Here is a 26,664-nt window from a genome sequence, read left to right as displayed (position 1 = left end):
GTCTGGCGAGCAGCAAAAGCGAAATGTGTGTTAGTCGTTAACAAGATGTTAATGTTAACGTGGTTGTTAACGAGGGGGGGGGGGGAGGTTATCATCTTGTTAAAGATGCGGAATTTAACCGCGATGTTAATGATTTGCGTCTTCGATCAAATTTAAAAAGGGGACGGATAACATGTTGGTGGTGGTGGTGATGTTGATGTTGTTGGTGGTGGTGGTGGTGGTGTTGTTGTTGGTGTTGTTGGTGGTGGTGGTGTTGTTGGTGGTGGTGGTGTTGTTGGTGGTGGTGGTGTTGGTGGTGGCGGTGTTGTTGGTGGTGGTGTTGTTGGTGGTGGTGTTGTTGGTGGTGGCGGTGTTGTTGGTGGTGGTGGTGTTGTGTATGGGGAAGTTTCAATGTTAATGTTTTGTGTCTTCATCATACCGGGTACAGTGCACTGTACTGTACTACAGTGACCCACGGATGCCACGCTGAGGCACAGGCGCTGTCTGCTGGGGACAGTGCGCATTGCACACTGACACACACACAGACACACACACAGACACAGATACACTGACACACACACACTGACACACACTGACACACACATACACACACTGACACACACACAGACACACTGACACACACACACACTGACACACACACACTGACACACACACACACTGACACACACACTGACACACACACACACAGACACACACACAGACACACACACTGACACACAGACACACACACACTGACATACACACACACAGACACACACACAGACACACAGACACACACACACTGACATACACACACACAGACACACACACTGACACACAAACTGACACACACACAGACACACTGACACACACACAGACACACACAGACACACACACAGACACACACAAACACACACACACTGACACTCACACAGACACACACACTGACACACACACTGACACACACAGGCACACTGACACACACACTGACACACAGACACACACACACACTGACACACACACACACAGACACACACACAGACACACACACTGACACACAGACACACACACACTGACACACACACACACAGACACACACATTGACACACACACAGACACACTGACACACACACAGACACACACAGACACACACACAGACACACACAGACACACACACACTGACACACACACAGACACACACACTGACACACAGACACACTGACACACAGACACACTGACACACACACTGACACACACACTGACACACGTACACATAGACACACACTGACACACGTACACACACACACAGATACACACACACACTGACACACACACACTGACACACACACACACTGACACACACACACACAGACACACGTACACACAGACACACGTACACACACACACACAGATACACACACACACTGACATACACACACTGACACACACACACACAGACACACGTACACACTGACACACACACTGACACATACACAACAACAACAACCGCCATTCGCCACTAAGTGGCGGTGACGTCACCACGACGCTTGTGCCAGGCCAAGTGCACCTTGAGGCCACGTGAAGTGTCGAACGCCCTCTGGCAGGAGGTCACGGGGCAGACCCAGGTGCCACGGGTCGACTGACCGAGATGACCGAGATGACCACCTGTACCCCCTACTGTACCAACTTGCTGTGCTTTAGCCACCCGGCGCTCCGCTCGTTATTGTGAGCGTCGCTCCTCCGCCCTCCGTTGTTGTTGGAGGGCGACTGCCTCCAACTGCCCAGTAGCGTCCTTCACGAGCCTCCTCCACAGAGGCCGATCTTGACACCGCTGGTACCAGTCATCGGCAAGTCCACTCAGCTCCACGTCCTCCTGTACCACATCACTCCATCTCTTCTCCAGCCCGTGCCGCGCCCGTTTAGCCCCCTCGATCCGGCCGAACAAAAGCTGTTTAGGCATGCGGTGGCTGGGCATGCGGGCTACATGACCCAGCCAACGCAGCCTTGCCTGCCGGAGGAGCTCACCGATGGGACTTTGCCCAGATCTTTCAAGGACTTGTGAGCTCCTCACACAATCCAGCCTGGTTAACCCAGGATGGATCGTAGACACTGACACACACACACACACAGACACACGTACACACTGACACACACACTGACACACGTGTGTAGACACACTGACACACGTACACGTATGTGTGTATGTATCCGTGTGTATGTGTGTTCCTGTGCAGTGTCTTTTTGTCCACATATCTGTAAGTCGGGCGTGATGCTACTCGCTAACGGCACTTGCCCCGCAGTTTTTTTACAGCCTATACGGTGGATCTTTGTCTTTGTATGTCTGTGTGCGTGTCTTTGTGTACCTGTGTGTGTATGCATACGTGTGTTTATGTCGACATGTCCGCATGTCCCTGTGTGTCTTTGCATGTGTGCGTGCGCTTGTGTGTAGTATATTGCTTGTCTTCATGGGTCTGCGTGCCTGTGTGTGTGTGTGACTTTGTCCTTATGTGTTTTGTGTGTATGTGTCTATCTGCACGGCTGTCTGACGACTCAGCGGGGATGTGTGCAGACAAGGGAAGGAGGCTCCCAGAGACAGACAGAAAGAGGGACAATGCGATCCACACAATGAGAGGGAAAGACACCCAGACACAAATGCAGGACGCCAAGGCAGTAATTATAATATTCAAAATGTCCCCCCCCCCAATATATTGCTATAAAATAGATTTCTGTTTATTTGATTGTGGTTATGCTTGTACTTTATTAATCCCTAATCACTGCCATTGCATACAATGAAACAAGAAAAGGTAAAAAAAATTAAAACAGAGCAATGTAATACAATACACTATTAGACATTGTTGTTTGTGTTAGTGAATTTTGTAATATTTTAGACAGGAAATTAGTTTTTAAATTTATATTTTTTTTCTGGGGGGGGGGGGACCCCCAGACCCCCTGGAAGATTTGGTCCCCCCCAAAAAGTCGAACCTGTGAAGAGACATGCGTTGACAGTACACAGATGCAGATACAGAGACAGACGCTCATTGAGATAGACACACAAGGATAGAGACTTCACGAACGCAAGTGCCACCACAGCCTAAATAGGCGCTCACAAACAGCGCTTGCCTCTACAGAGTGTTTAAAGTTAAAACGTGGTCATGGAAAAACAAAATACGGCGGCAGAGGGCGCCCTGAGCGACCAAAAGTGAAAATTAAATTTGACCAAGTGAACGCCTGAAACGAGAGCTACATTGAGTAAGGTCGTCCAGGGATTGATACAACCACTTAGTGGATCGTTATACCGCATAACAGTCCAGCAGTGAATAGTTCATGGCAGGCGATGAAGTTGATAATGGGGCTTCGTCGGCAGCAGCCTTACCCCTACAGATTGGGGCAAACGTCAAATCGACGCTGATTCTGATGGTGGTGGTGCATTTGTATACTGGTGAGTGGTAGTGTAGCGGGTAGCACGCCGCGCTACGAACTTGGCGACCCGGGTTTGTTTCCCGCTCACGGCTAACACCGGTGACGATTATTTGAACCGGTCTTGGGCCTCCCTTAGGTCGACTCAGCCTCAAATAGGTACCTGGTGCGATGTGTAAACATAATTTCCACTAGGGAGACAAAGGCGGCCGGGCGTGGTGCGAGCAACCCACCGCCTCGTGTGCCGTGCCGGCCTTCAGAGCCGCTAGATTGAAAACTCATTTTTTTTAGAACCGCTTTTGGTGTTTAGTTTGTTGTCCTTCCCCCGCGCCTCCGATCAGCACCAACCTCAGCGTCCTGTTAAAGCTACACCGGGGGATATCTCTTTTGTCCATGTGCATGCATAGGGGGTCGCATCCCTGGGTGCCACGGTCGAAAACGCTGTTTGGCGGGCAGATCGTGGGGCAGGCGCTGGTGGCGGCCGGGCTCACGGTGGCCAAGGGCCTCCACGCACACTCGCTCCACTGCTACTTCGTACGTCCAGGTGCGTGGTCGGGGGGGGCTGACGCGGCGCATCACGGCGCGATGCCGGGGCTGATGCCAGAGGTCGATACCCGTACCCTACCCGATACCCGGCTACCCGTACCCGGCCGGGTACGGGTACCCGTTTGCGACCCTGGTGCGGCCGGGTACAGGTAGGCCGTGAGTCACTGGTGCGTAACCGTTTGTCACTCATTTCCCAACGTCTTGTCTCTTCTCACAATTCAATTTCCTAGAATCAACCCACCCGCGCCTGCAACATGGCTTCATCCCAGAGGTCGCAATCGGGTACCCGCACCCTACCCGATACCCGGCCGGGTACGGGTAGCCGGGTATCGGGTAGGGTACGGGTACCCGTTTGCGACCCTGGTGCGGCCGGGTACGGGTAAGGAATCAAAACCCGTTTGCGACCTTTGGCTGACGCGTCTCGAATGCCGCCGCGCTGCGCGAGCATCGGCAAGCTCCTTTAACTTAGAGCTGCCCGGCCCGGTCCGCCGACTACTATAACGTCCCGTCAGTTCACCGGCATTGTGGCAGGCAAGCCCTGTTGCTATGATGTCGAAATTGGTTAAAGAATTTCGCTTGTGTTGAACCAATGCTGCTGAAATTATCCACTTCGGATCCGCCATCTGGCTGATGGGATGTGCAAAATATTAACTTTTTTTAAAAGTGGGGATACAAATTTTTGAAATAATTATTTCCCTTTTTCGATTTAAAGCTTCCGTAACTGCAGGGATTCACGTAAAAGGGAAATAATAAAATAATAAAAATAAAACAATAAAATACAATTCTCACGACGTTTCGGTCACAACGCAAGCAGCCGTCCTCAGGTGAAGAACAGGTCTGTCGGAAAGACAGCGTCTGAAATAAGAATTATTTCCTTGTTGATGTATTTTGTTACGATACAGCGGCAGTAGCCAACACACCTGGCATAGTGATCCATTTTCTGGTGGTTCTCAACAGGCTCCGCTATCCGCCAGAAAGCTTCGACGAACAATTTCCCGGACGGATATAGCCCCCTTAATATACCCTAGACATACCAAGCACCGGCGCTATCTATAGGTAGAGGTTAAGTTTGTTTTAAATATATAAATTCTTAGCTGGGGGTTTTTACTTGTCATCAGCTGTTACGAAATGTTTCATGTGCTTATTTTTGCATTTGTTCTAATTTACCCTGAGATCCACAACATATGTTTTGCGATCCACCTGTGGATCGTTATCCACGTACTGACCACCACTGCCTTACAGACGTCAGTGAAAAAGAGCTTTATAGCGTATCGGATTCCAGTACACATAAATATAATTATTCTTCTTGGGACCTCCTTTGCCAGTACCAAAACATGAGAATAGGTTTTCCCCTTTTTTCTGGCAACAAAACAGTTGTGTTAAGATGTTAAAACACCAAACTGAAACCTTTTACAAGGAATCATGTCTGCATTAACCACAATACTTGTGGTCAGAATGCAAACAAAAAAACATACTCCGATAATATATGCATTGTCTTTGAAACGGATTGGTCCACACCAGAGACAGCTTTCTTTCGAGTCTCGTCTCAAACGGTGTTAGACCAGAGGACGCCAAAAGGCGTACAGCACAAAGACAATGCCACTATCAGAGTAATGAGAGCTTGGGGTTAGCAGCTACATCATGGGACCTCCTTTGCCAGTTCCAACATATGAGAATAGGTTTTCCCCTTTTTTTGGCAGCAAAACAGTTGTGTTAAGATGTTAAAATACCAAACTGAAACCTTTTACAAGGAATCATGTCTGCATTGACCACAATACTTGTGGTCAGAATGCAAACAAAAGACATACTCTGGAGGTGCCATGATGTAGATGCTCACCCCGAGCTCTCATTACTCTGATAGTGGCATCGTCTATGGGCTGTACGCCTTTTGGCGTCCTCTGGTCTAACACCGTTTTGAGACTAGGCTCAAAGTAAGCTGTCTCTGGTGTGAACCAATCAGTTTCAAGGACAATGCATTTATGATCAGTGTTTTTTTTGTTTGCATTCTGACCACAAGTATTGTGGTTAATGCAGACATGATTCCTTGTAAAAGGTTTCAGTTTGGTGTTTTAACATCTTCACACCTGTTTTGTTGCCAGAAAAAAACGGAAAACCTATTATCATATTCTTATTCTGTTAATAGGAAGCTGTGGATTTCATTTCTTAACCCCTTGATGACCTAACCAATATATTCCTTTGCCTGCCTTTCCTCTCTCTACTCTTTCCCTTCCTTCTGCTTCTGTGTCTTGCCTTAGATCATAACTAGCGGCTCCTCCAGGTTCACTTGTTTCTACAGACGCGGCGATCTTGCGTGTCCTCATTCCTCTTAGGTTTTTTACGGTAAAGTCACGTAGGTAAAAATACAAAATAAAAATAATAGAAATAATCATAGAAATAAAATAATAATTTTATTCCTGATTTGAAGCTTTCGTAACTGCAAGGATTCATACTCTTAGTTCTTTCGGTAAAGTCACGTAGGTAAAAAATTAAATTTAAATTAATAAAATAAAAATCACGACGTTTCGGAGGCAACACCCACCTGATGACGGAGACTTGTGTTGCCTCCGAAACGTCGTGATTTTTATTTAATTTTTATTAATTTTAATTTCATTTTTTACCTACGTGACTTTATTAGAAATAAAATTAGAATTTGATATCTATTATTATTTCAATTATTTTATTATTTATTTTTACCTACGTGACTTTACCGAAAAAACCCTAAGAGTATGAATCCTTGCAGTCACGAAAGCTTCAAATCTAGGATTGTCCTCCTTCCGTCTTTCTCTGCCTGCCTACTCTGCCACCTACTAAGAACAAGCCTTGAGATGAAGTGGTTCTTTCCGACCTTTCTAAACTGTGTTGTTATTATGATTCATCTTAAGCATGATCGTCATTCTCTTTCATCGCGCCCTTTAACTTGCGTCAAGTGAAACACGAAAACACTCCTTAAAGAAATGCATTTTCAAACATCTGAATGTTGAGGAATCCTTCCCAAAAAGGTCTTGAGACTCGGTGACGCTTTCCCGCGTAAATAAATGCCGTTGTTATTATTATTAATGAGTCTCTTCCATCACGTTGTATAAGCACTTCAAGTCAAACACCAAAACACAATCCTTACAAAATGAATTGGACAAACCGTCGCAATGTAACCAGGTCCCTCCTGAAAAGGTCTTAAAACTCAGTGAGACCTTTTCTCGTTAAATCATCATGATCATCAGCCATGATTAATTCACTGATGGATGCAGACCTCCCCAAACCTTCACCATTTCTATTCTTAGGCTTTTTCGGTAAAGTCACGTAGGTAAACAAATAAAAATAAAATTAATATAAGTAATAATAGAAATAAAATAATAATAGTTCACGTCGTTTCGGAGGCAACACAAGCTTCCGTCTTCAGGTGGAGCCGTCACAGCACGATTGCTGTATCAAGTAAAGAGAGAAGTCCAAAGATACAGCAATCGTGCTGTGACGGTTCCACCTGAAGACGGAAGCTTGTGTTGCCTCCGAAACGTCGTTATTTATTATTATTTTATTTATATTATTACTTCTATTCATTTTATTTTTTACCTACGTGACTTTACCGAAAAAAGCCTTGCAGTCACGAAAGCTTCAAATCTAGAATCTTCACCATTTCTCATCGTACTGTGACATCAACAATGAAGCTAGAACCTGCACACGTGCGAAGACCTATACAGCACTATCCCACGCAGTAAATTATAGCGTTCATCCAGCAGTGGATAGATGATGGTTGATCGTGAAACGTCGTTACGTGCTCATTAACTGAAGTGACTATTGGTCATGGGGATTGCTCTTGAAATCGCTGGCGAGTTGCAATAACAAATTGGCGCACGTTAAACGCTTGTTTGCCACGTGACAATTTAATTTGTTTGGCTGTGTCGGATGGTGGACGGTTTCACGACAATAATTTGTATAGATCATTAGGGGGAGCTGGGGGGGGGGGGGGGCGGCGCGGGGGGGGGGGCTAGGGGGGGTGGGGTGGCGGCCGGGGGGCCTACCCAAAAACTAGTTACGAAAACTTGCGTGTTCATCAATCGGCCGTTTCTGCTGTTGTCGTCATTGTCGTCATCGTCGTCGTCGTCATCGTCGTCATCGTCATTGTCGTCATCGTCATCGTCGTCATCGTCGTCATCGTCGTCATCGTCGTCATCGTCGTCATCGTCACTGGCACGGTGTCGTTGCAGGAGACCCGCGGGTGCCGGTTCTCTACCAGGTGGACCTCGTGCGCGACGGCCGCAGTTTCTCGGTGCGCTCGGTGCGTGCCGTGCAGCACGGCCTCGCCATCTTCGTGTGCCAGGCCTCCTTCCAGCTGGACCAGCCGAGCCCCATGGAGCACCAGTGCTGCATGCCCGACGTGCCGCTCCCAGAGAGCCTGCTCACGTGGGCAGAGCTCATCGACAAGGCCATGCGGTAATGCCAGCGTAGTGCCGAGTTGTCAGAGGGGGGCGCGTGTGTTTTTTTCTCGTGTTGCCGACCATGAAACATTCGGGCTGCCTGCCGTCGCCTTACCCATCCGTCCAGAGTTTATCCAGTTTTTTTATGTGTAAAAGTAACGATGGCACGGTGATGATTTCTCAGTGCGTGGGTGCGTTTGTTGGTGTGGGTGCCGGCTTGAAACCATACGGTAACGGTGCCACGGTGAGGCTTTATGAGTGTGTGTGTGTGTGCGCGTGTGCGCTGAGGTTATGCTTTGGGTAGTAGCGGGCGGTGCAGTAAAATTCGTTCTGTTTATTCGTCCCCATCGTCGCTCTTGAGCTGATGGGATGGAGAAGTATGACGATGATGACGCTGAAGGCCTGTACATATGATGGACGTCACCACTTAGTGGCAAATGGTGTCTTTTATTGCTGTTACCGAGCACGCGTCGGCTTGAAACATTCAGGCTGCCCTGCCTACGATCCATCCCGTCCTGCCCTCGAGCGAAGAGCTTGCTATGCAACGAGGCCAAACGTCGTTTGTGACGAGCGTTCGACGTTTGTTGCTGTTCCGCGGTCAGCTTCCACATTGATCGTGCTGCGTGTGTTGTGTGTTTTATTTTATTTTCCCCCCTCCTCTTCTTTCTCTCCCCCCTTTATCCCAGGGACCCGTTGCTGTCCGAGCGACACCGACTAGGCCTCAGCAAGATCCTGGCGAAAGAGGTTCCCATCGAGATTCGTCCCGTGATTCCCATCGACTACGTTCCCGGCACCCCCCTCGAGCCCAGGCAGCTCTTCTGGGTCCGGGCGAAGGGGCACATAGGTCGGTGGTGGGGGGGGGGGGGGGTCAACGACCTCTTCACCTCTGGCCTTTGTTTCATCGCTTTGTTTCCGAGTGGGATCGCTAGCGACAAAGACAACGCGGTTATAGGAGATCGAAACCCATCCTTGAATGGGTACGTGGCGCAGTGTAACGACGACTACTATGACTAAAACTAACTTTGCATTTTTTTTATTTTACCGGGTAAGTCCCACTGAGCTGTGTAGCTGTTTTTCAGAAGCAACCTGACCACAAATGATAGCCCAACGAAGTGGCTTGTCACGTGGAAATTCATAGCAGCCAAATCCGCTAAATGCACGTTGATTCTAAAAATATGGAAGGAAACGCCGGAGGACTCGGAGAAAAATCCACGCGACCGCAGGGAGAGAGACACGCAAAATCCAGATATACAGCGGCAGGCGTCAGGGTCGGGATCGAACCCACGACCTCCTGTGTACCAGGCGAGGTAGTTAACATCTCCTAGCCACCGTGATGATGATGAGAGAGAGAGACACGCAAACTTCAAATATATACAGCAGGGTCGGGATCGAACCCACGACCTCCTGTGTACCAGGCGAGGTAGTTTAACAACTCGCGGCGAACGCGGCCTACGCCACCCCGCCTCGTGCGCCGTGCTGGCCTCGACAGCTGCCCGCTCACGGAGCCTGTGGGAGAAACCTCGTCTCTGTGCGTTGCTTGCCGCACGTCAAGTTTTTGTTGCGCGTGCGTTTTCTCCCGCCAGGCGAGGGCGACATGAACATGCACCGCTGCGTGGCCGCGTACATCTCGGACTACTCGTTTGTGCGCACGGCGTGGCATCCGCACGTGCACATGCCCGTGAGGTCCATGGCGTCGCTCGACCACTCCATGTGGTTCCACGCGCCGTTCCGCGCCGACGAGTGGATGCTGTACGAGTGCGAGAGCCCCTGGGCAGGTCAGTGGCTTCATCGCCGTTTCGCTGCCATCATCGTCGTTAACTTGCATCCCGCTGGGATTTTTGCACACAGCGTTGGTGTACGGTGCTTTTTCTGGAATATTTTGCTGGTTTTTTCCCCTGGATTTTCTGTTTGCACTTAGTCACATATTCTTGGTTCTTTCGGTAAAGTCACGTAGACAGAAATAATAAAATAATAAAAATATAAAACAATAAAAATTGTCACGACGTTTCGACTGCAACACAAGCAATCATCATGAGGTGTGATGATGATGCTCATCAGGTGTGATGATGATGATGATTGCTTGTGTTGCAGTCGAAACGTCGTGAGAAATTTTATTGTTTGATATTTTCATTATTTTATTATTTCCCTTCTACGTGACTTTACCGAAAGAACCAAGAATATGAATCCCTGCAGTCACGAAAGCTTTAAATCAAAACTGAGTCACACAGTCACTTGAAGATGTTTTCTTGTTTATGTTTTTGTCTTTTGTTTGTTGCGGTTGCACCCGATTCAAGAGCCGAATGGCTCACAGGGCTATACCAAATAAATGAAACTGAAACTGAATCATCATCGCCACCGTCGGCTAGATCGTTAGTATTCAACCTTTGCTGCCCCGTTGTTAGCTCGAGTGAAGACGGTGTCAAATGAACTCCCTACGCCTTAAACTCATAAACTCTTTTATTTTCACCGTTTTAATTTGACCAGGTAAGGATCATTGAGCTCGATAGCTCTTGTTCAGAAGCGACCGAGCCAAAATCTATCGGTCAACGAAGTGGCTTATCACGTGGACATTTATAACGGCCAAATACTCTAAGCGCGTGTTTCTAAATGTGGAGGGAAAAACCGGAGGACACGGAGAAAAATCCACACGACCACGGGGAGAACACGCAAACTCCAAATATACAGCAGCAGGCGTCAGGGTCGGGATCAAACCCTCCTGCATACCAGGCGAGGTAGTTAACATCTCGCCACAGTGGCACCCCCTCTCATCCCCATGTCTGCCATCTCTCCAAGTGTTCCTTTTCCTCCCAGTGTCTCCCCTCGTCTCCCTTCACAATCCAGAGTCTCCATCCTCCTCCCCGCGTCTCCCTTATTCCCATGTCTCCCTTCTCTCTTTCTGTTAATCTTCTCCTTCACTTGCCTCCCTCTACATCCCATCCTGTCTCTTCACCTCCCCCGTGTCTCCCGTTACCTCCCCAGGGCGGTAAATAATTATTACGATATTATAACAAACAATACTTGCAAGTGATTGTGATCGTCAATATGTATTCGTTCGTTTGTTAGTTTCTCAATCCACTTGTCCTGGCTGGCGTCGCCGCGGCAGCATATTGAGTACAGGGTGGTCCAGACCTCCCTTTTCACTGACAACAGACTCCAGCTCTTCCTGGCGAGTTCCCGGGCGTTCCCAGGCCAGTCGAGCGACATAGTCCCGCCAGTGTGTCCCGAGCCGGCCCCGGGGTCTTCTCCCAGTGGAACGTGCTGCCCGGTAGAGTTCCAGAGGGAGCCTACCGGGGGGCGCATCCTTATCAGCTGCTCGAACCACCTCAACTGGCTCCTCTCGATCCGACGGAGCAGCGACTCGATGCTGAGTCTCTCCCGGATTGCCGAGCTCCTCGCCCGATCACGGGGAGTGAGCCCGGCAAACCCTGCGGAGAAACCTCATTTCGGCCGCTTGTACCCGCGATCTCATCCATTCGGTCATTACCCAAAGCTCACGGCCATAGGTGAGGGTGGGAACGTAGATGGACCTGTAAATCGCGAGAGCTTTGTGCGAGAACTCGGCTCCCGCTTCACTACCACGGAACGGTACAGCGCCCACATCCCTGCGGACGTCGCGCCGATCTGCCGGCCGATCTCCCGCTCCCGCTTACCATCACTCGCGAAAGAGACCCCGAGGCACTTGAACTCCTCCGCTAAGGGCAGCTGTTCCCCCCGTTCAGCTGAAGAGCGCACGCCACCGTCTCTCGGGAGTGAACCACGACCTCAAATTTGGAGGTACTGATCCTCATCCCCAGTCGCTTCACACTCGGCATCGAACCGTTCGAGTGCACGCCGGAGATCACGGACTGACGAGGCAAAGAGGACAACGTCGTCTGCAAAAAGCAGCGACGCCACCTCCATGCCCCCGTACCGGATACTCTCCATACCTCGCCTGCGCCTTGATATCCTGTCCGTGAAAATGACAAACGGGAGTGGAGGCGAGACGCGTCCTTGCCGGAGTCCAACGCCCACAGTGAACGACTTTCATTTAACACCAAGAATACGGATGCAGCTCTCACTCGGGGAATAGAGGGACCGAATAGCACACGCAGGTGGCACCGGTACATCGTAGTCCCGCAGCACCTCCCACAAGACACTGCGGGGAACACGGTCCAAGTCTACAAAAGCAGCGGTCGCCTGGAAAAGCATGCTCCCATGACCCCTCAAATATCTGGTGAGAGGGAAAAGAGCCGCTCCATTGTTCCACGACCCTGACGGAATCCGCATTGTTTCCTGCTGAATCTGAAGCTTGACCACCCGCCGCAGCCTCCTCAGGCATCGGCTTTACCTGTGACGCTGAGAAGTGTGATTCCTCTGTAGTTGGAGCAACGTCGAAGAGGCGTGTTAGCCACGACACCCCGACACTCGTCCGCCCCGACAGTTTTGCCGCTACGAAGGCCCGCGACCGCCCCAGCGTCTTCAGCAGCCGTGATGGATCCAACCCCCTCACCTGTTTCCAGGGCTGCCTCCTGAGAGGAGGGTCATGTCCACCGGGTTGAGGAGCTCCTCAAAGTATCCCTGCCACCTCACGACTACCTCCTTAGTTGAGTTCAATGCTACGCCACCACCCTTGCTGAGAACAGCCTGGGCCACGTCCCGTTGACCCCTCCTAAGGCATCGGATGGTTTGCCAGAACATCTTTGAGGCTGCTCGGTAGTCCCTCTCCATGTCCTCTCCAAACTCCTCTCACGCCCCGGGGGCTTTCGCTTCAGCGACTGCTGCCACTGCCACCCTCTTGGCAAGCCAGTGCCTCTCAATTGAGTCGTGACACCTTTCTCTGAGCATAGCTCGGAGAAGCCTCCTTCTTCAACTTGACAGCTGCTCTCACCACTGGTGTCCACCAGCGGGTCCTAGGGTTGCCGCCATGGCCACAGCTTTGCACAGCTGCATGGACAATCGAGGTGCTGAGCATCGTCCACTCGGACTCAATGTCCACGACCTCCCCTGGAGTGCAGGAGACGTTTTCCCGGAGGTGGAAATTGAAATCTTTCTGCACTGGGTCTTCCGCCAGACGTTCCCAGAAAACCCGTACTGTTCGTTTGGGCCTTCCGCGTCTATCTGGTCGGTGCCCCAAGCGTCGGATCCAACTTACCACCAGGTGGTGATCAGCTGACAGCTCTGCCCTTCTCTTCACGCGAGTGTCCAGAACATGCGGCCTTAGGTCCGATGATACGACTAAAAAGTCAATGATTGACCTTAGGCCCAAGGTACTCAGGTACCAAGTACACTTATGAACATCCTTGTGTTCGAGCGTGGTGTTTGTTATTGAAATTCCGTGACTAGCGCAGAATTTCAATAACATCTTACTCATAATATAACAGTAAAAAATGTGTCACGTTTTTTCAAAGGACAAAATAATTCACTTCTTTAGCCCACCGGTGTGTTGAAGAGAGAATCAACAACATTTTAAAATGTGAGTAGTACGACGTTTTGCTGATAATTACAATCAGCTTCATCGAGCAAGAACGGTGAAGCTCTCCTGTTGCTTCCAGTCTTAAATAGAGCAGCATCAGGGTGACGTCATCATTTAATTCAATTCAATCTGGTGCAGTGATTCAAGGCAAAGAGAGGGAGGGTATTGTAATTATATAGATTGGTAATCATTCAATTGTTATTCATTGGTATTTGTTTCCCTTATAAGGAATTGTAATTGTATTTATTTAATAATACGCTTCCAGGCCGCACTAAGCCTGTAGCTGTCAGAGCGATTGAAGTTATCTCTGTTTTTCTCAATTTCATCTTACTGTTCGGGTTCAGATCAGGGGGGGCATTCCTCCCAATCACGCCTTTCCAGGTATCTCCATCGTTTCCCACGTGAGCATTGAAGTCGCCCAGTAAGACTGTGGAGTCGGTGGGTGGCACTCTGTCGAGACATGCACCGACCGTCTACAAAAAGGCCGAATACTCTGAACTGCTGTTTGGCGCATAAGCACAGACAACAGTGGAGAGTTTTCCTTTCTGAAACCCGAAGTCTCATCGAGGGGACCTTCTTGTCCACTGGGACAAACTCCGACTGTACAGCACCCAGCGGGAGGCTTGTGAGTTTCCCCACACCCTCCCGGGGCCTCTCACCAGGGGTTGCTCCCGGAATAGGTCTGGATAAAATGTGGGGGTCAAATAGCAACGAAAGTTCGACGCAAACGTGGTGATGATCGTGGCGATGTTTTGCTCGTGTCGTCGGCGTGCAAGCGAGCGGAAGGGCGAGGGGTTAGCAGAGGTCGCAAACGGGTTTTGATTCCTTACCCGTACCCGTACCCGGCCGCACCAGGGTCGCAAACGGGTACCCGTACCATACCCGATACCCGGCTACCCGTACCCGGCCGGGTATCGGGTAGGGTACGGGTATCGGGTACCCGATTGCGACCTCTGGGATGAAGCCATGTTGCATGCGCGGGTGGGTTGATTCTAGGAACTTGAATTGTGAGAAGAGACAAGAGGTTGGGAAATGAGTGACAAACGGTGACTCACCAGGGACTCACGGCCTTTTCACTCATTGGTTGGGGTGAGTCACGTGCGGCTACCCGTACCAGGGTCGCAAACGGCTACCAGTACCCGGCCGGGTACGGGTAGCCGGGTATCGGGTAGGGTACGGGTATCGGGTACCCGGTTGCGACCTCTGGGCGGTCGGAGCGCGCCGACGGCGACACCGAGGGGGTGGGTGGGGGGCGGCGACGTGAACGAGCCGCGGTTGGCAAAATATTGGGCAAACAGCGCACACGGCAAGTCGCCCGTGCGTCATTCTTTCGCCGCTCAATTAAAACCAAATTTTGGGGGCGGCACGCACGACCCCCCCCCCCCACGCTAATTAGGGTTTTTTGTCCGTAATTAATTCACGGTCCGCCAAGCGCATTAATTGCCGTCCGCAAGGGCGAGGGGAGGGGAAGAACAAGCTTCTGTCTCCCTGGGACCGTTGTTTTTTTTCAGACGCCCTCCTTTTTCTGTGGTCAGGCAGCTCCTCTTGACCCTTGACTCCTCCAGCCACTGTTCATGCGGTGGTCGTCGTCGTCGTCGGAATTCTCACGACTGTCATTGTAATTGACATCGTCGTCATTGTCATTAACGTCATCATCATCAATGACGTCACGCAAAGTCGTACGCTTACAAAGACAAAGATCCCTCGTTTTTTTTTAGACTATTGGGGCAAGTGTTGTTAGCGAGCACCTATTAAGGCCGCCATGTCGCACAAGTGCTGATGTTTACACCCTGCACCAGCAACTTGTTTGTCCGCGAAGCCCTGGGCCAGTACCGATATCACTCGCCACTGACCGTGGCCAGGAACCAAACTCAGGTCATCCGGTTCGTGGCGCAGTGCGCGAGCCACCGCTAAGATCCACGCACGACGAAGACCACGACCCCCAATATAGCCATGCAGACTTGTTTTAGGCAAGTGCTGTCAGCGAGCACCGACGCACAGTGAACACACGTGCACGCGCACTACAGCAAGTATTACAAACGCCACACGTAACGCGATCCACACATGCACTGTGGTATACACGCGTCGCACGCACCACAAACACACACTACATACACCAACTACACACACGCCCACACATACACGCGCACTGCATACATTCACGATCGCTGCACACGTAAAAGACAAAGATTCCCCTTATAGCCTGAACAGACTGTTGGGGCAAGTGCTGTTAGCGAGCACCTGTGAAGGCCGGCACAGCACACGAGGGGGTGGGTATCCAGCACCACGCCCGGCCGCCTTTGTCACCCTAGTGGCGATCTTTACGCACCTCACCAGGTACTCATTTGAGGCTGAGTCGACCTAGGGGAAGCCCAGGACCGTTTCAGATAATCGTCACCGGTGTTGGCCATGAGCGGGAATCGAACTCGGGTCGCCGGGTTCATAGAACAGCGCGCTAACCGCTACACCACCGCTCCCCCCCCCCACATACACGCGCATGCACACACGCGCAGTCGAAGGCCATGAATTGCAGTTGTGTAAACACGGCACTTGGCAGGGTTTGGGTTTGTGGGACCCTAGTGATGTCATCTCGCTCTCTAAGACCCGGCCGCCTCACAGAGGTAGGCCCGGTGGGGAGCGGCGGTGCAGCGGTTAGCGCTACGCTGCGCTCCGAACCCGGCGACACGAGTTCAAATACCGCTCACGGCCAACGCCGGTGACGATGATCTGAACCGGTCCTGGGCCTCCCCTAGGTGGACTCGGCTTCAAATGAGTACCCGGTGCGGTGTGTAAACATCGCCACTAGGGAGACGAAGGTGTTGGCTATCCACCCCCCTCGTGTGCCGTGCCGGCCTTCATAGGTGCTGCTCGCTAACAGCACTTGCCCCAACAGACTGTGAAGGCTATACGGGGAGATCTTTGTCTTTTTATTTGGTGTGTGTGTCTTTGGTGTGTGTGCGGTGGTTGTGCGGTTGTCTTTGTGGTGTGTGGATGCACTGTGTGTAGTGTTTGTGCGATTGTCGTGTGTGTGTGTGCGGTGGTTGTGCGGTTGTCTTTGTGGTGTGTGGATGCACTGTGTGTAGTGTTTGTGCGATTGTCGTGTGTGTGTGTGTGCGGTGGTTGTGCGATTGTTTTTGTGGTGTGTGGATGCACTGTGTGTAGTGTTTGTGCGATTGTCGTGTGTGTGTGTGTGCGGTGGTTGTGCGATGGTTTTTGTGGTGTGTGGATGCACTGTGTGTAGTGTTTGTGTGATTGTCGTGTGTGTGTGTGGTGGTTGTGCGATTGTTTTTGTGGTGTGTGGATGCACTGTGTGTAGTGTTTGTGCGATTGTCGTGTGTGTGTGTGCGGTGGTTGTGCGATTGTTTTTGTGGTGTGTGGATGCACTGTGTAGTGTTTGTGCGATTGTCGTGTGTGTGGCGTGTATGTAGTAGAGGAGAAACCACCGTGATGGCAACTTATAAACTAGTTGGCTATAAGTCATGCCTCCGTGTGGATTGTGTAACGCTTTCCACAATGCGTGTTGTCTTCAGAAGCATTTTTCGATTTAAATCTTTCGTGACTGCAGGGATTCATCTTCTTGGTTCTTTCGGTAAAGTCACGTAGAAGGGAAATAATAAAATAATAGAAATCAAACATAATAAAATAATTCTCATGACGTTTCGGCCACAACGCAAGCAGCCATCCTCAGGTGAAGAACAGGTCTGTCGGAAAGACAGCGTCTGAATGAGAAGCATTCATTAGCAGCACGGATTCTGACGGGTAGCTGTCGGGGGGTCAAAAGTCTTTCGCATTTTTTTTTTTAAACTAATTGTTTTTCGTCTGGTTTGAGTACCTTCAGTTTTTGGGGCGACCCTTTTATCAGTGTGGCCAGTTTGTTGATCTGGCGGGTCGCGATGCACACCTGACGCTCGGCGTTCGCGTCGCCAGGAGCGTTATTATCGCGCGCGTGCGGGCGCATCAATGGCAATAAAAGGCGTTACGGCAAAAAAGAAAAAATCGTGAATTCCCATCGCGCGGCATTCCTCGGTTAATACAACACAGCCGCGCGCCGGCGGTGTTCGTGGTGGCGCTCTCCACAAAACCGCTTCTCGTGGCTCCCCGAGGAGTTATTGAAGTCCATGCCAAGTTGTGGGTAACCCCCCCACCCCCTCCCTTAGCCTCCAGGGCAGACTATATACGTACGTACACGTGCGCAGCTACACGTGTTCGTGCGTGCGTTTCGTTTTTTTACACACGCGCCTCCGACTAAATCACGTGGAATGCGCCCGATCTCATCGCAGCTCGGAAGCTAAGCGGGGCTTGAGCCTCGATAATGCTTGGATGGGCGACCGCCATGCGTAAGTAAAAAAAAAGAAAGCCCAGAGCGCTGTCGGGTTTCTGCGGGGCTACGTTGCGGGCGGCATTGGGGGCCTGAGCAGCAAAAATGTGGTGTTGTACTGCACTTTATATGAGCCTGGGATTAACGACGATGGGGAGGGAATTCCAGAGTATGGAAGTATGTTCTTAGGTTTTTTTCGGTAAAGTCACGTAGATAAAAAATTTAAATTAATAAAAGTAAAATAAAAATAAAATAAAAATCACGACGTTTCGGAGGCAAAACAAGCTTCCGTCTTCAGGTGGAACCGTCACAGCACGCTTGCTGTATCAAGTAAGAGGAAGTATGGTCAAACAACCCTTACCCTCCACGCCCCCCACTGCGTGCTGATCAGCACGTGTTGCTGAAGGCGGGGGGGCGGGGGGGGCCGTGGACGTGGGAGCGTAGCGGTACGGTACAACAGCGGATCTGGCTGCACCGCCCTCTGTTGCCCACAGCGTGGGCGTCCGCGAGCGTCCGTTGGCGAAAAAAAAAAAATGTTGTTCGCGAAACAAAGCGAGGTCTGTTTTTTTTGCCGTCAATAAGCGCTTGGCTCAAAGTCTGGAGCCCATGTGAGAGTGGTGGAGCCTTGATTTTGTGGACCAGGATAAAAGCTGCATGAGCTACTAATTGATGCTCATTAAGCAAATTGTGGCATTTTCTCGGACAAAAGTTCGCTCCCAGCCGCTAAACGCCCGGTTATTTTCTCTTCCGACTGCTGGCCGTGTCAAATACCTCCCCTGTCCTGCCCTCAATGGCGGGGCCCGCTGGCATTCGAACTCCCACCACTGCCAGAAGTATTTTCTACGTGTTGTTTTCATACTTCCTCAAATGTTCATTCGCCTGCATCGCACTCGTGACACCGGTCGCCGTGGGACAACGCGAGCGCACCGGAGCTCGCCGGTTCGATCCAACCTCCGGGCGCGGCAGTTGAAACAATGGGGGCAGAGCGCCGAGGTGGTGAGATGTTGACTACCTCGCCTGGTGTACAGGGAAGGTCGTGGGTTCTTGCCCGACGCCTGCTGTATATTTTGAGTGTGCATGTTCTCCCCGTGGTCGCGTGGATTTTCTCTGGGTCCTCCCGGCTTTTCCCTCCACAATTCGAATCATGCATTTAGAGTCATTGAATAAATGGAAGTAAAAATCGCAATTAATTTATTTATTTTTGGCGACTTCGTCCCACCGCGCACAAAAACGCCGCGACCCACCAGAAATCAAACCTCTCCTTTCTTCACCAAGCACCCGTCGTTGACAAAATTGCCGTAGTCACAAACAAAACTTTGAAACTTTGATTAGCGCATCGTGTAGAGCTCGTCGAGAGGAATAGATCGCCGTGTCGTTCGTCTTCGACGGACATAAAATGACGTCGCAACGCAGTTTATGCGAGAGCCCCATAAGGTTCATATTGGCTGCGAAACATTTCCACGTGATAAGCCACTTTGTTGGGCTATCATTCGTGGGCAGATCGCTTCTGAAAAAGAGCTGCACATAGCTCAGTGCGTCTTACGTGGTCAAATAAAAATAGTTTGTAGTTTAAAGTCGAGTTTATTTTACGTCTAGAGACAAAGACGGGAAGGAGGGGGCGATTTTTTTTTTTGCGCACCACGGAGGGGGTTGTTTTTTCCATACTTCCCCACGCTGGTCAATTGCGGGTTTTGGTGAAACTGGCGGTAGACAACCGTGCGGAACCGGTTGAGATGCATTTCACTTGCCGTAAATCAAGATACATTCGTAAAATGGCAATTGAACCTTAACTCCTCTCTCCCGCCGCCACGTGCGGTCTGGGTGCTCGCACGGCTTCGATGACGTCTGGCCGTCCGCGTGGAAGAGTAGGCCAAGTACCTTTTTCGAGGGGCACTCCCCAACCGCTCGCGTGCGCGAGCGATCGCTAGTCATTGACGTCCACGCGGCTCATTTTATACGCTCGCGCCGACCTCCGTTCGACGGACGATTTCGTTTGTGCTGCGGAGTTTTGGTTTTAGAGTCGCCGACGGCTGCAGCCACACTGCGAGCGGACGTGCGGCCAGCCGCTATCAGTCACTGCGGCTGTGGCCACAATGCGGAGGAGGAGGATCGCAGTTATCGGAGTGGAGGTCGGCGCGGTCGTGGACTTTCGTGTCCTTAGGCAGTGACGTCCGGAATGCCGGAGGGGTGGGTGGTGATTGGGGGGGGTCAAGAGACGCGTCTGTTTGGCGGGGTCAGGTTTTGCGGTGTGCCGCGGAAACCGCTTTTGGAAGAGTAGAGAGATGGGAGTGCCGAGTGTAACGACGACCGGCGTTGCCGTGCGCGCCGGAGAGACGGAAGCCGCTGACTTCGGCGACTCGATTAAAAGGAAGTTGTTTTGGGGTGGGGGTTGAGCGCGTCTTGACGCCGACAATTTCGCGGTAGAGGAGACGGGAGAGTGTTGGTGGTGGTGGGGGGGGGGCGCAGGTGGGCCATTGGGCGATGGCGGCTGCGTTCGGTTCTTCCCGTGCGCAGGGTGGGGGACGTTCGACCGCCGGGGCAGGCGTTGGAATGGCCTCCACGAACGCGACGGTGACCACGGGGAGGACCTGAGGCCAGATGGTGAGATGTTGTTCGGGCAGCCTGTGGGTCTCTGTGTGTGAGTGTGTGGGTCTCTTGTGTGAGTGTGTGGGTCTCTGTGTGAGTGTACGGCTCTCTGTGTGAGTGTGTGGATCTGTGTGAGTATGGGTCTCTGTGTGAGTGTGTGGGTCTCCTGTCGGAAGGCTATGGCTCTCTGTGTGAGAGATGGTAGAGGTCGCTGCATGTCTCTACTGTGCAGGATCTGTCAGAGGGCACAACGCGTCAGCAATGATGTGTGGTGGCGTTATCGGCTCTGACCATAACGACATCTTGATGTAGATGGGAACACTTTGGCTGCCGGCCGTGAGACTCGACTTTAGAATGTCTGTTGTCAAAGGCAGAAGTGCTGCTTCATAGCAGCGATGTGGGGGGTGATGTGGTGATTTGGGGGTGATGTAGGAGTGATGATGTGGTGGTGATGTAGGAGTGGTGATGTGGGGGTGATGTATGTTGCCGCGGTGACGAGATGTTAACTACCTCGCCTGGTGGGTTTGATCCTGACCCTGACACCTGCTGTATATTTGGAGTTTGCATGTTCTCATCGTGGTCACGTGGCTGAGTCGACCTTGGGGAGGTCGACTGGTTCAGTTAATCTGTCACTGGTGTTGGTGGCCGGGAGCAGGAATCGAACTCGGGTCACCGGGTTTGTAGCGCATCGAGCTAAACGCCACTCTGCTGCTCACCCACACGCACACGCTGTGAGACATCGGCACTGTGTGTCGTCATTAACCTGGATAAACCCGGATGGATCGTAAGCAGATCAGTCTGAATGTTTAGATCCAGCATACAAACATACGTGTGCACAACAACAACAACAACCGCCATTCGCCACTAAGTGGCGGTGACGTCACCACGTCGCTTGTTCCAGGCTAGGTGCACGTTAAGGCCACGTGAAGTGTCGAACGCCCGCCGGCAGGAGGTCACGGGGCAGACCCAGCAAGTGCCACGGGTCGACTGACTGAGATGACCGCCCGGTGCACCACCTGTGCCCCCTACTGTGCCAACACACACAGACACAGACACGTGTACGCACACCCACACACACACCCACACACACACCCAACAACAACAACAACCGCCATTCGCCACTAAGTGGCGGTGATGTCACCACGACGCTTGTGCCAGGCCATGTGCACCTTGAGGCCACGTGAAGTGTCGAACGCCCGCCGGCAGGAGGTCACGGGGCAGACCCCGCAGGTGCCACGGGTCGACTGACTGAGATGACCGAGACACACAGACACGTGTGTGTACACACACACACGTGTCTGTGTGTGTACACGTGTGTGTGTGTGTACACGTGTACACACACACACACGCACACGCGTACGCAGCGTGTACAGCCCCCCGCCGGACCTTTTGTTTGACCGTACTTCGCCGCGCGAAAACTATCCGGCGAGCGCGCTTTTCGCGACCGCTTGCGAGCCGCCGGATAGTTTTGGGCCGCCAACTTTGTTGACGTAACGCCGGCGGTCGGTCGGCCCTTTGGTGTGCCCGCAGGCAGCAGCCGAGGCCTGGTGCTGGGCCGCTTGTGGAGGAGGGACGGGACGCTGGCAGTGTCCTGCGCCCAGGAGGGGGTCTTCCGCCTGCGCCAGAAGGCGCCGGGAGCCGCCCCAGCCAGCAAACTGTGAAGGCCCCGAGTCCGAGCCCCCGGCGGCCGCGGCTCAGAGTTGGAACGCCGCCCAATCCTCGCCGGCTCGTTCCATCGCACGCACTCGCTCGCTCGCCTGCTCACTCGCCCGTTCGCTCATCCACCACATTCACCGCACACTCACTCAGCACATTCACCGCACACTCACCCACCACTCACTCACCCACCACTCACTCACCCACCACATCCACCGCACACTCACCCACCACTCACTCACCCACCACTCACTCACCCACCACTCACTCACCCACCACTCACTCACCCACCACATCCACACTCACTCACCACTCGCTCGCTCGTTCGCTCATCCACCACATCTACCACACACCACTCACTCGCTCGCCCACCACATCCACCGCACACTCGCCCACCACATTCACCACACACTCACTCAGCACTCACTCGGTCGCCCGTTCGCTCGCCCACCACATTCACCACACACTCACCACTCACAGAGACAAAGTTTACCTGTGTAGCCTTAGCAGATTGTCGGGGCAAGTCCTGTTAGCGAGCACCTATGAAGGCCGTCACGGGACACGGGGGGGTGGGTGTCCAGCACCACGCCCGGCCGCCTTTGTCTCCCTATTGGCGATGTTTACACACTGCACGAGGTGCTCATTTGAGGCTGAGTCGACCTACGGGAGGCCCATAACCGGTGCAGATAATATAATCGTCACCGGTGTTGGCCAAGAGCGGGAGTCGAACCTGGATCGCCGGGTTCGAAGCGCAGCGCCCTAACCTCTCCACTGCCGCTCCCCACTCACCGCACCCACTTGTTCATCCTACTCGTCCACTCACTTTACTTCCGCACTCACCTCGCCCCACCCAACCACCGACTCATCTCGCCCACCCAGAGATCAAGACCACAAAAGCCGCCGTGGCCGACATTGGAGTCACCACACCGATCACAATTGAGCCCCTCGATCCGATTTGAGAATCACGTTTTTTTCGTTTGCCCCAATGCGATTCGTGCGGTGATCTCCAGTGCAGAATCCTCCGGACAGTACAAACGGCAAATAATCGCTTCGCGCGCGATCGACTAATGGACACGTGTATCGGTGCGGAGAGGACTACCCCGATAGGGCGGGCCGATCCGAATAGTTCAGTTCCAGCGCTCGGAGTAACACGCCGCACGAAGCCGGACACGCTCATCGTACAGCCGGACACGCTCATCGTACAGCCGGACACGCTCATCGTACAGCCGCACACGCTCATCGTACAGCTGCACACACTCATCGTACAGCCGCACACGCTCATCGTACAGCCGCGCACGCTCATCGTACAGCCGCACACGCTCATCGTACAGCCGCGCACGCTCATCGTATAGCCGGACACGCTCATCGTACAGCCGCACACGCTCATCGTACAGCCGCACACGCTCATCGTACAGCCGCACACGCTCCTCGTACAGCCGCACACGCTCCTCGTACAGCCGCACACGCTCCTCGTACAGCCGCACACGCTCATCGTACAGCCGCACACGCTCCTCGTACAGCCGCACACGCTCCTCGTACAGCCGCACACGCTCATCGTACAGCCGCACACGCTCATCGTAGAGCCGGACAGCGGCACGAGCGAGAAAAATTGCTCAGGAGCGGAGTGCAGGAGTTGATCGCAGGGCCATTCCAACGTAAACTCGGGGCATCCTGAACACGGATCGGCGGCCGCCGCGCTCGCCGTTCAAAAAAACAACCCGGCCTAGCGGAACAAAAAACACGTGGAGTGAAATGACGCGTGCTGGCCACAGCTGGATGGGGTTTGGCAGTCGACACACTGGTGGGGGGTGGGGGGGGGGTGTTGGCAAGGTGCCCGTGGGTTATTCAAGTTTTTCGATTCGTACGCTTTGCGTTCATGGGTTCTCACGTTCACCCCCTGCGGCCACTGGAGGTGGACACCGCTCAACCCCGCGGCACGGGCTGAAGCAGTCGACAGACGGATTCTCAAAACGGATCGTCACCATTCGCTGAATCGCCACACAGACCCATCACACAGAGACCCACAGACTCGCCACAGAGACCCATAGACTCACCACACAGAGACCCATAGACTCCCCACACAGAGACCCATAGACTCACTACACAGAGACCCATAGACTCGCCACACAGAGACCCATAGACTCACCACACAGAGACCCATAGACTCGCCACACAGAGACCCACAGACTCACCACACAGAGACCCATAGACCCACCACACAGAGACCCACAGACTCACCACACAGAGACCCACAGACTCACCACACAGAGACCCATAGACTCACTACACAGAGACCCATAGACCCACCACACAGAGACCCACAGACTCACCACACAGAGACCCATAGACCCACAGACTCACCACACAGAGACCCATAGACCCACAGACTCACCACACAGAGACCCATAGATCCATAGACTCACCACACAGAGACCCATAGACCCACAGACTCACCACACAGAGACCCATAGACCAACAGACTCACCACACAGAGACCCATAGACCCAGACTCACCACACAGAGACCCATAAACCCACAGACTCACCACACATAGACCCATAGACCCACAGACTCACCACACAGAGACCCATAGACCCACAGACTCACCACGCAGAGACCCACCATCCGCGTGTGGAGCGCCGAGTGTTCCACGGGCCTCTCAAAGGTAGCCCTGTGATATCCGCTTCCGCGGGTCGGTTGTACGGTTGACACTGAAGGGTCGTTGCTGCGCTCTGAGGAATCCCATTGGATGCTTCGTCTCGTAGCGTCACGCTGACGGCCACGATTTATAGTGGCCCCGTGATGTGGGAGGGGGAGCGGGAAAAGGAAAATTGTTTTAAAGTAAAGAAAAAAAAATTCAAGTGAGAAGTGCATAAAGTATACAACTGCTGCCTGTCGATTCAAACAAAACGTATACTTGCTTTCCAAACTTTGCGTAAATGTATGAATGTGTCGTTAAACCCGCCACCACCCGACACAGCCAAACTAGTAAGGGTTGTCATGTAAACGGAACGTGGCAGTAATTACAAGTAGCCTGATGAAGCTGGTTGTAATTACTGGCGAAACGTCGTACTCAGATTGTAAATGTTGTGGCTTGGCTCTCCAACACACCGGTTAGTGCTGTACTAGTACACTACACTATACACTACACTACTATACACTACTATACACTACACTACTATACACTATACTACTATACACTACTACACTATACACTACACTACTATACACCACACTATACACTACATTACTATACACTACACTACTATACACTACACTATATACTACTATACACTACACTACTAGACACTACACTATACACTACTATACACTACTATACACTACACTATACACTACACTATACACTACTATACACTACACTACACACTCCACTATACACTACACTACTATACACTACACTACTATACACTACACGACTATACATTACACAATGCACTACATTATACACTACACTACTATACATTACACTACTATACATTACACTACTATACACTATACTACTATACACTACACTATACACTACACTACTATACACTACTATACACTACACTACTATACACTACACTGCTATACACTACACGCTAGTGCTGTACTAGTGACAAATTGGCCACGTTCTGTTTACGTGACAACCCTTACTAGTTGGCTGTGTCGGGTGGTGGCGGGTTTTAACGACACATTTATATATTTACACGCTCTAATCCAAAAAAAACTGTATTATGGATGATATTGGTCGCGAAAGCCTCCGTGTTCAACCGCCCACGCGTTGATATTAAATCGTGAATAATTTTTATAAAATTGTAACGCTGCTGATGACGATCTAAATAAAAAAAACAATCGCAAAGAGTTATTCTTTTTACATGCTTCCATTTAACTCACTCTGTTGTCGTTGTTGTCGTTGTCGTATCCTCAAATATTGTAACTCAAATTTAACCCACTTCCCAATGTGGTATCGACTGCAAACTGTGGTATCGACTGTATACTTAAGTCATAATTTTTTTTTTACATTCTTTTTTATATGTTGTGTTTCGGCTTGGGTCTAATTGTCCACGGTCAACTGACGTTGGCTGTAAATTACCACAGTTCCTTACGTTGTGGCAAGCCTCGGGGCCACTTTTTGGAGTCGTGGAGTTCTGCCATTACTAGTAAGGGTACATTTCATTAAAGCGTGTTTAAAAAAAAAAGTGTTTTTAAATATTATTTTAAAGCGACTCGTCTTTCGATCCAAGCGCTGGGTGAACAATTGCTGCTTGATCTTCTTGGTTCTTTCGGTAAAGTCA

At 51.5% G+C, this 26,664-nt stretch overlaps 1 protein-coding gene across 1 annotated transcript; it reads left to right on the top strand.

Annotated features, from left to right (window-relative positions):
* The first annotated feature begins 3,131 nt into the window (after positions 1 to 3,131).
* ACOT8 (acyl-CoA thioesterase 8) lies at positions 3,132 to 26,234 on the top strand. The gene is made up of 7 exons (XM_078879454.1): positions 3,132 to 3,178; positions 3,738 to 3,940; positions 8,145 to 8,370; positions 9,041 to 9,198; positions 9,938 to 10,129; positions 20,639 to 20,725; positions 22,241 to 26,234. Exons 1-7 carry the CDS (start codon positions 3,132 to 3,134, stop codon positions 22,369 to 22,371), a joined length of 1,044 nt encoding a protein of 347 aa, XP_078735580.1. The 3' UTR covers positions 22,372 to 26,234.
* Positions 26,235 to 26,664: the final 430 nt, after the last annotated feature.

Source organism: Lampetra fluviatilis, chromosome 54 (genome assembly GCF_964198595.1).
Source record: "Lampetra fluviatilis chromosome 54, kcLamFluv1.1, whole genome shotgun sequence".
NCBI classification, from domain to species: Eukaryota; Metazoa; Chordata; class Hyperoartia; order Petromyzontiformes; family Petromyzontidae; genus Lampetra; species Lampetra fluviatilis.
The sequence above is the reverse complement of the archived record's forward strand: the minus strand, read 5'-3'. Positions and strand labels throughout refer to the sequence as shown.

Excerpts from the sequence above, each read along its gene's own strand:
- ACOT8 (XM_078879454.1), top strand. The coding sequence starts at position 3,132 with ATGGAAAAACAAAATACGGCGGCAGAGGGCGCCCTGAGCGACCAAAA. Across the intron at positions 9,199-9,937 it reads CCGGGCGAAGGGGCACATAG|GCGAGGGCGACATGAACATG; the intron begins GTCGGTGGTGGG and ends TTCTCCCGCCAG. Across the intron at positions 10,130-20,638 it reads GTGCGAGAGCCCCTGGGCAG|GGTGGGGGACGTTCGACCGC; the intron begins GTCAGTGGCTTC and ends TCCCGTGCGCAG.